This window comes from Ornithorhynchus anatinus, chromosome 17 (genome assembly GCF_004115215.2).
Source record: "Ornithorhynchus anatinus isolate Pmale09 chromosome 17, mOrnAna1.pri.v4, whole genome shotgun sequence".
Taxonomy (NCBI): Eukaryota; Metazoa; Chordata; class Mammalia; order Monotremata; family Ornithorhynchidae; genus Ornithorhynchus; species Ornithorhynchus anatinus.
This window is the reverse complement of record NC_041744.1, coordinates 22,039,947-22,048,925: the sequence shown is the minus strand read 5'-3', so window position 1 is coordinate 22,048,925 and position 8,979 is coordinate 22,039,947. Positions and strand designations below refer to the sequence as shown.

The following is an 8,979-nucleotide window of genomic DNA, read 5'->3' as shown; positions in this document are numbered from 1 at the left end:
CCCTGAGGAGTGCCCTCGTTGTTGGTTTTTTTTTCATCATTTGGGAAAGATCATTCCTCGAGGTGTCTCCCTCTGAGGAGTGCCCGTCTGCGGGAAGAAGGGAGTGAAGATGGGGAGGGAGAGGACGGGTGTCATTTTGGGCAGGGAGGGGATGAGGGGAAGAAATCAATTAGTTTTTGAGTCCAGGGACCGGCGACGGAGACTGTGGCAACAGGGCGGGAGCGAGAGGGAATCTCAGCCATCCCAGACCAAACGCAGAGGGGGAGGATGGCCAAGTTGTCTTCCCTCCTCCGACACCTCACCGGGTTAGGCCCTCCATAGGCCCGGAGTCACCGGCCGGTCAGCGGCTCACTGGAAACGTGGGCACGGTGGACTAGGGAGAGGGTGAGGTGGGAAGATGAGGTCGCCTCCCGGGTCTGATCTGATGAGTCCGGGATCCACAGAGAATGGGTGGCCAGATGGACCGGAGGCCATGGCGAGAAGTTGGGTGACGGGCCAGGCCCCAACTCCACTCCCGTCAGGCGGGGAACTGAGGCAGAGGCGACTGGGAAAATCGTTAGAAAGGAGAGAGGGACGGATCTGGCCGGAAAAGGCGGGAGGAGAAAAATTGGCCCAAATTGGCCAGACCCCAACTCAGCCCCCATCAGGCAGGGCACTGAGGCAGAGACGATGGGGAAAATCGTTAGAAAGGAAAGAGGGACGGATTTGGCAGGGAAAGGTGGGAAGAGAAAAATGGGACGTCTCTAAGGTTGGAGGCTTTAGAAAGCTCCCGGTTCCTCCGGGTCTGGGGGCAGCTCCCAGCGGCTTAAGGGGAGGTAGCAGTGGTTGGCGATGAGGGTGGCGGTAGGGGGACGGAGCCCGGCTTCCAGGGGAGGGCCGCCCCACCCCCAGGCCTGATCTCCCCGGAGAAGGGGCCAACTGTGAGGCAGGGACCAGGCCTCCACGCAGGGGTCGCCGCAGCCACGGTCAGGTTGCAGCACCGTGTAGTCCAGCTGGGGAGGAGGAGGCCCGGGGGCTCCCGGAGGGTGACGGCTGGTCTCGGGGACCTCAGACAGGACTTCCAGGAGGCAGGGCTCCTCCTCCTCTATGACGGTGACGGCATCGGCGTCTGGGGCCTTGGGCTGGGGATGGGGGAGGAGATGGAGGATAGAGGGTTGGGGCTAGGGCTGTTCTACCAGGTCCCAGCGTGTGGGTTGGGGGGGCAAGGGGCACTGGTAGGAAGGAGGGGGGCGAGACCTGGCAGGGGAGGCGAGATGCTCACCAGGCTGGCAGGAGTCTGGGTCTCTGTGAAGAAGCCCCCCAGGACCCGGTGCAGGTCAGGGAGTGACGGCCACAGGGTCTGCCTCAGGCTCCTGCGGGAGTGGATTTTTGGACAGTGGGGGCAGGGAGCGGGAAGGGGCTTTGGCGTCCCCTCCCGGAGGGTGGCATGGGCTGGCTCGGCCGGCAGCAGATCAACTGGGCACCTGTCGGGGTGCCCTGCCCCCAGGGCCGACCAAAAAGCACCGACCTCTCCCCGGTGCCCCCGGCCCCGTGGGCTCCCGGCCACCAGCCGCTCTGCCCCGGGCTGAGTCTGGCAGGGAATGGCGCGAGGGCCATTTGGGCCTCTAGGCCATGTGGAAGCCTGGGGTCCAGGGGAGAGGAGGTGCAAGGGATGGGACCTTGGAGGGACCCAGGGTTGGGGAGGTGGCAGTGAGATGAATCCAGAAAGTAGGCCAGCCCAGAGAGAGGGGGGAGCTTGGGAGAGCCTCAGGGGGTGGTAGGAGCAGATCCTGGGGGAGGCCCGGGAGGCAATGAATACCTGGAGTGAGAGGAGTAGGAAGGGCACAGGGATACCTGTAGGATGCTGGGTGGAGTCGCCTCAGGAGCAGTAGCAGCACCAGGAGGCTTCCGGGGCCCAGCACCAGGGACAGGGTGGTCACCATGGAAACCCAGACTGGGGATGGGGAGGGGGGCAGATCAGCGCTCCCGGGCCATCCATCCCCAGGCCCGGCCCGGTCCGGCCCCCTCCCCGGGCCCCGCCTCTCACCGCCCCCGGGGGACGTCTCCACCAGCGTCTCCACAGACCAGGCGCTCCAGGGTCCACGGTGGGAAGGGCCGTCGGGGCGGGCCCGCACCTGCAGCCGATACCGGCTCCAGGGCCGCAGCTCCAGGGTCTCCTCGAGGGCCCCGGGTGGTGGCTCCAGCACCTGCCCAGAGGAGGAGGGGTCATCAGCTCGGAGGCCACTGGGGCCTGTGTGGCCAGCGGCCCCAGTTTAGACTGTGAGCCCGTCGTTGGGCAGGGATTGTCTCTGCTGCCGAATTGTACATTCCAAGCACTTTGTACAGTGCTCTGCACATAGTAGACGCTCAATAAATACTAATGAATGAATGAATGAATCCCCGTGCCGGGAGCCGTCGAGGCTCCCGGCACAGAGAGACCATCTGAACCTTACACTCCAGGCCAGGCACATCCAAGGCCGGGGACACCCAAGACTGGACACACCCAAAGCTGGACACTCCCGAGGTCGGGCGCACCCGTGGCGGGGAACACCCGAGACTGGAGTCCCCGTACGAAGCTTCCTCCTCCTATTGCAGCGCCTGCCCCGCTGAGTTGAACATGAGCTCACATCTCACATTTCCTGAACATAAAAATGTTCTGAACGTGAGTTTCCCACCCATACTACTTGTCCAGGTACAGGGGTGTGCTCCTGGTAGGCAGGTTCAGTCAGGCTCCAGGATCCCAACCCGTGCAGGGAGAGAGAGAGAGAGAGAGAGAGAGAGAGATGGGGAAAGCCAAGAGGGGGAGGGAGGCAGAGAGCGGAAGAAGGGAGAGAAAGAGAGGGAGAAAGGGGGAGAGAGGAAGAGGGAGAGAGAGGCAAGGGGGAGGGGAAGAGAAGGGACAGAGAAAATGGAGAGATGGGAAGGGAGAGAGAAGAAGGGAGAGAGAGAAAATGGAGGAGGGAAGGGGAGAAAGATGGGAGAAAGAAAAATGGAGAGAGAGGAAGGGAGAGAGGAAGAAAATGAAGAGCGAGGGGAAGGGGAGAGAGAGAGGAAGAGAGAAGAAAGAAAATGGAGGGAAAGGAGGTGGGGGGGAGAGAGAAAGTGCATATGGGAGCCACTGATGAAATTGTTGAAGGTGAATGTGGCTTCAAGCCTTCTGTGATCATCCAGGGTGATCAGACTACATAAATCAGACTCAGGTAGAAGTCTGATGGCCCTCTGGGGCCCCACCGTGCCTGGCATTCTCCCAGAAGCCACGTTGGCCTTCTTGATTTGGTTTCCTATATCTCTGTCTCTCCGTGTAATAGATGCTGCCTAGAAAGCAGAATTAAATGACCGCATTCAGCTTTTCTTGTTACGGAAAATCTTTGGTTGTAAGTAGAGTTTCCCAGGTGCTGGCAGGGGCGTAACTTCCACCTTCTTCAGGTTCACTGTCCGACCTCAGTGCTCGGCTGATGCTGAAAAGTGCTCACGAGCGGACTTCAGGGAGCAGTGTCCAGTGAAGAGCCTGTCTTAAAGGGCTCATTCCTCAGTGGGGCTGGTAGGCTGTTGAGTTGGAAGTGTTCCCCAGTGGGACAGCTTCCCGGCCCCCTCTCTGCCTCTGCCCATCCTTCCAGACATGACTGCACAGAATAAGTCCGACTACAGACTGAGTCTTTTCCCCTGGCCCTCCTTGACTCCCGTGGAGGTGTGAAAGGGAGCAGGCGAGGCACCCTGGCTTAGAGAGACAGGCTCGGGATCCTGAAGAGCCTCCCAGAGTAGCCAAACCTGCTGGAGGCCCCGTCTGGTGTGATACAAGCCAGGAGGGTCCAGGGCTTGGTTTGACTCCCAGCATGTCCGTCCCTGATGCGCAGCCAGAGTCCCATCCGCTCCGCTGCGTCGCTGTCTGTCCAAAGAGCACCGTCTGATGAGCGTGTCCTCCCAAGGGTGCGGGAAGGAGGACGTTAGTCGGTAACCGGTCCTGGTGGATCCGGCTAGGATCCCACTCCAGCGGCAGCCAAGGTCCACTGGTCCACTGTTCCACCCTTGCAAGCCCAACTCTCCCAGGGAGCTAGAGTCAATTAAGCCATCAGTGGCATAGACATGGGATCCTGGCCGTTGCTCTGCCGTCATCCTCGGTTCTATGGTATTTGTTAAGCGCTTACTATGTGCCAAGTACTGTTCTAACTGCAGCAGTCGCATCCTCCAAGATTGGAGTGGGGACCCGGCCCGGTGTGACGCCTTCTCTGGTGCCCATGGGGCAGCGGCCTGGATGGCAGCAGCGGGGTGAGGAGCTCATTGAGCCTTACTGCCATATGGCAGGCTCTCCTCCCCGTCCGGGGCGAGGGTGGAACCGTGAACCGTCCACGGGCAGCATGCGGGAAAGTCCTCGATTTGGCGGGGGTGGCCGGCGTGTAAGCTTGACTATCTTCAGTGGCGTGTCCCTGTCTCCTCCCTTTGGCATCCATGCCCTCAGATGGAGGGATTGTCAGGCACTCTCTCGTCAAGAGCTGCAGGAGTGGATTGCCAGCCGTTCTTGTCCAACGAGGTGCCTGCGGACTCCGAAACTCTGTGCCATCTTGGGGAGACCCAGCCACGGACCGGCACCGGCCTGGGACCCCACTGAAAGAAAGATGCAGCCCCAGGGAGCGTCTCCCTCCCCGACGGGGCCCAGGCTGGGAGCGGGCAGAGCAGGGACTGCAGCTGAGAGGCGCCCAGAGATCCGCCGTGGAGCCCCTGGCCACGAACCAGTCCCGCACTCGCTGTGGCCAGGGCCTCTGCAGTCCTGCGCGTGCACTGGCCATCGGTGGCGGTCCTGGGGAGAACAGCGTAGAGCCAATGTGGGTCGGCTTCCAGGGCCTGCCAATGGTATCTCTCAGACCTCCAGATCTCTCAGTTTGTGGTGACAGTCTGGAGATAATCTCTCAAGTGCCTACTTGACACCCATCTCCCAGATTCAGGACCACCCCCACCCCCCGGCTCTGGCCGCCGCCTCCTCCGGTGGGAACTAAAGTTCCTGACCCTGGGATCTCAGGTCTCCCGCCAACTGCCACATCCTTGCTGCCACGTTCTGACCTCCGCTCGGATCACCCTCCTGTCTCCTGACTCGTCTCTCCCAGCTCCTTCCTCTCATCTGGGATGTTGTCTCTACTCCTCACTTAGTACAGCCCCTGGCACATAGTAAGCGCTTAACAAATACCATAATTATTATTACACCAGACCATGGCCTCCTCATTCAGAACCCAGCTCCTGTTGTGTGTCCTGCATATTCGTTCATTTTCTCTCTCTCTCTCTCTCCCCCTCTCCCCCTTTCCCTTCCGTCACCTTCCAATCGGAGAGGTTCTCTCCTGTGTAGCGGAGCTGATAGCGCATCTGCTTGGCCAGCCAGGACGGCGGGGCCGCCCACTCCAGCCTCAGCCTCCCGCTGGACACCTCCATCCACCTCAGGCGGGGAGCGTCGGTGAGCACTGCGGAGAAAGGCAGCTGGGGTCAGGCCTCGGACCACGGCGGGGTGGTCGGAGGTCAAGGGGTCCAGCCGAGGATGCGGGGTTGGGTGACAGCGGGGGCTCACCGGCCTGGTGCATCCAGAAAGGGGCACTCAGGTAGCTGCGGATGGTGCCCGGGGAAAGGGTCATCTCCACGCGCACGGCGATGGTACTGTCGTTGCGGGGCTGGAGGTGACAACGGGAGGGTGGCAGGGGCCGGGTCCCCGGGCCCGCGGGCCTCTCCTCCTCGCACCGCTCCCAGACTGGGTCCCTGCGAAGCCACCGCCCCCGACGGGGCCTCAGAACCGGCTGGGCCGGGCCGTCCACCCGGACCCTCACACCTGATCTGGCGCTGCTACCCCCTTCGTCCCCCCGGCTGCCCCCGGGCCCCTCACCTGACCCTGGCACAGCTGCCCTCACCGCCGTCCTGGCAGAAGGCGGCCACGGAGGTGGCGTTCTCCCTCCGCTGCCACTGGCAGGTGACGGAACGCAAGTCCCGCGTGAAGCATTGCAGCCCGATCTCCGCTGCGGGCAGAGACCCAGGGTCGGATTGGCCTCTCCCGCACCCGGCCCCGGCCCCGCCTCGCTTCCCCTCTCCCTCCGGCCCGTCCCCCCCGCCACCTGCATCCTGGGGCAGCTCCACGGCCAGCGGGGGTGACCAGGGGCCCCAGAAGCCGCTGAGCGAGATGCCGTCCGGCCTGCTGCGGAGCTGGAGCTGGTAGGTGGTTCCCGACGGCAGCCCCAGGAGGACGCAGTTCTCTCCACCCAGATCCAGGTACTGTGTTGGGGGGAGAGTCAAACCCGGGGACGGGTGCCGGCCGGGGCGATGGGGAGGCCCTGGGGGTGATGGGCACGGACTGGGGCGGCGAGGTGACCCCAAGGGGCCGGGTGCAGGCTGGGGTGGCGGAAGGATCCCCCAGGATCCGGACAGGGTGGTGGGGGAGGGGGATCCCTGGTGGGCTGGGTGTTGGCCAAGATCCAGGTCTGCTTTGGGGAGGTGGGAAGGTCACACAGCGGGGGGGGGGGTGCTGCCTGAGGGAGCTGGAGGCAGGTGAGAGGGGCCAGAGCCACATGGGAAAGCCGGGAAATTTGTGGAGCATGCCAGGGGTCTGGGGCGGCGAGGTGCAGCATTCGGGTACCAGTGGACCGGATGTCCCGCAGTTTCAGCATCTGTCCCACCTCCCTCTTTATTGGTGTCCCGGAAAATCCACAGAAAAATGTATCCGACTCAGAGGTGACCAGACCCAGGTCCTCTGGGCCACCTCAGTCTAGGGGACCCCCCCCAGCCGATCCATTCCCTGACCCCAGGGGGACTGGAGCTGGGGAGAAAGGCTGGGCTGATCGATTCCCCAGGTTGGTGGAGGGGCAGCCCGGGCTGGACCGATCCATTCCCCATGGCAGGGGAGCAGGACCTGGTTGTTCCAGGGCCTGGGGCCGATTTCCCCCAACCCTTCTGCCCCCAACACACACACACACACACACACACACACACACCTGTGTGGCCTCACCTGGACCCCGGGGTGGGCCAGCTCTGACAGGCCCGCAGGGCCGTAGCGGATCTGATGGCTCAAGAACTCACTGAATCCCACATCTGTGGCCTCCCAGCTGACCCGCAGCTCTCCCCGGCGGCAGGTGGCCGTGGCCACTATGTTCCTGGGTGGGTCCGGCAGCCCTGAGGGCCAGCACGTGGCTTTTGGACTGCACTACTGGCCAGTTGGGATGATGCTGACCCCTCCCGTCCCCCACCCCCACCAGCCCCCTGCTGGGTCAGGCCCCTTCCTGCCCTCACATCAGTTGGTGGGTGGCAGAGTCAGAGCTTCAGGGGCATCTGACTGCTGACTCCGGAGGGGATGGTGACCGTGGAACGGGGCCTGGGGGGACGCACGACCGTGGCTCACCGACTGCCTCGATGTTGAGCACCCGCTGAGTGTGGTTCCGGGCCCCGTCCGGGTCCCTCACCCAGAGCCGCAGAGGGGAGAAGAGCCGCACGGCGTCCTCCGCCGGGAGCCGGCAGGCGTAGCGGACCCCGCCGCCGGCCAGCCGCTGGACGCTCAGGGGACACACCCGCGGGGCCTCCCTGGGGACCGACGGCACCAAGGGTCAGAGGTCGGGGGGTCGAGCCAGAACCCAAACCATGGGGAGAAGAGGAGGGATCCTAAGGGATGAGGGATGGGCACAAACCCTGGGTAGGCGAAGAGCAGCTGATAGCTCTCCTCGGGTCTTGGCTCCTCCTCCTCTTCTTCTTCCTCCTCCTCCTGCTGCTGCCGCTGCTCATCCTCCTGATCCCAGAAGCAGGTCAGATCCTCAAAGGTCCGGGAGAAGCAGCGCAGTGAGTCGGGCACAGCAGCCAGCAGGGCGGCATCTGGGCGGGAGGGGAGGCCCCTAGGGTTCAGGTGGAGCCGGCAATCCCGTCGCTGTCCTAGTCCCCCATCTCCATCACTGTCACCCCTAGTGCCATCACCGTCGCCCTCCTCCCCAGCACTGTCATCGCCACCATTCTCCGGCACCATCCCCATCACCGTGCCTCAGCACGTTACTGTCACTGCCCCCCAGCACCATCACCTCTCCTAGCTCCATCAACGTCGCCGTGCCTCAACGCATTACTGTCAGCGTCCCCGTCACCATCCCCCCTTACCGTCACCATCGCCTGCCCCGGCACCATCACCCTCATCGCCCTCCAGCACCATCACCATCACCGTGCCTCAGCACATTTCTGTCACCGCTCCTTGGCACCTTGGCCGTCCCCCGGCACCATCACCATCACGTCCTCCGGAACTGAAACTGTCCTCGAGTCCCTTGGCCGTCACCATTCCCCGGCACGGTCACCGTCACTGTCCTCCGACACCATCACCCTCACCAGTCCCCAGTTCCATCACCGTCTCCGACACCGTCACGACTCCCTGCCCTATCAGCTTCAGCGTCACCGCCCCCACCCTGCTCCCTCCCCTCTCCCCCTCCTCCCCTTCTTCCCACCCAACCCGCCCCTCGGCTCCCTGACCTCCCTCCCTCGCTCCTTTAACGGATCTGGTCCCGCTCCCTGCCCACCTTGGCTGGTCACCGGCCCCAGGCCCTGTACGGGCACCAAGAGGCAGCAGGTGGCCAGACAGAGACACCAGACGGGCATGTTGCCTGGGTGCTGTGCGCCTGGCCGCTCTCCACGCGACTCTGCCCCCTCCCCAGCAACGTGTCTCCCCTCAGGAAGCTGGGCCCCAGCCCCTTCCCCGCTCAGCTGGCAGGTTCCTGTCAGATAGGGCAGCGCGTCCTGTGCCGCGGGCCACAGTCAGGAACCAGGGAAGCAGCCAGGCTCGACCACAGCGGGACCCGCGGGCGGGGGTCTGCCGGAAGGGGGTCGGGTTTGGAGAGGTCGGAGGTCGAGTCGGAGAGGCCAGGGGGCCGGGCCAGAGAGGTTGGGGGTCCTGGCTGGAGAGGCCGGAATGCCGGCCTGGAGAAGATGGGAGGGCCGGTCAGAAGGGTTTGGGGGCCAGGTCGGAGAGGTTGGGAGGCTGGACCGTAGAGGTCGGGGGACTGAATGGGG

General features: G+C 63.7%; 1 protein-coding gene across 1 annotated transcript; it reads right to left on the bottom strand.

Annotated features, from left to right (window-relative positions):
- Positions 1-758: 758 nt before the first annotated feature.
- On the bottom strand, positions 759-8,568 carry MPL (MPL proto-oncogene, thrombopoietin receptor). The gene is made up of 12 exons (XM_039914557.1): positions 8,490-8,568; positions 7,626-7,806; positions 7,343-7,521; positions 6,953-7,116; positions 6,066-6,222; positions 5,840-5,969; positions 5,531-5,715; positions 5,284-5,426; positions 2,027-2,186; positions 1,834-1,933; positions 1,262-1,352; positions 759-1,121 (listed from the first exon to the last, which is right to left on the bottom strand). The coding sequence occupies exons 1-12, from the start codon at positions 8,566-8,568 to the stop codon at positions 759-761; spliced, it is 1,932 nt and encodes a 643-aa protein (XP_039770491.1).
- Positions 8,569-8,979: the final 411 nt, after the last annotated feature.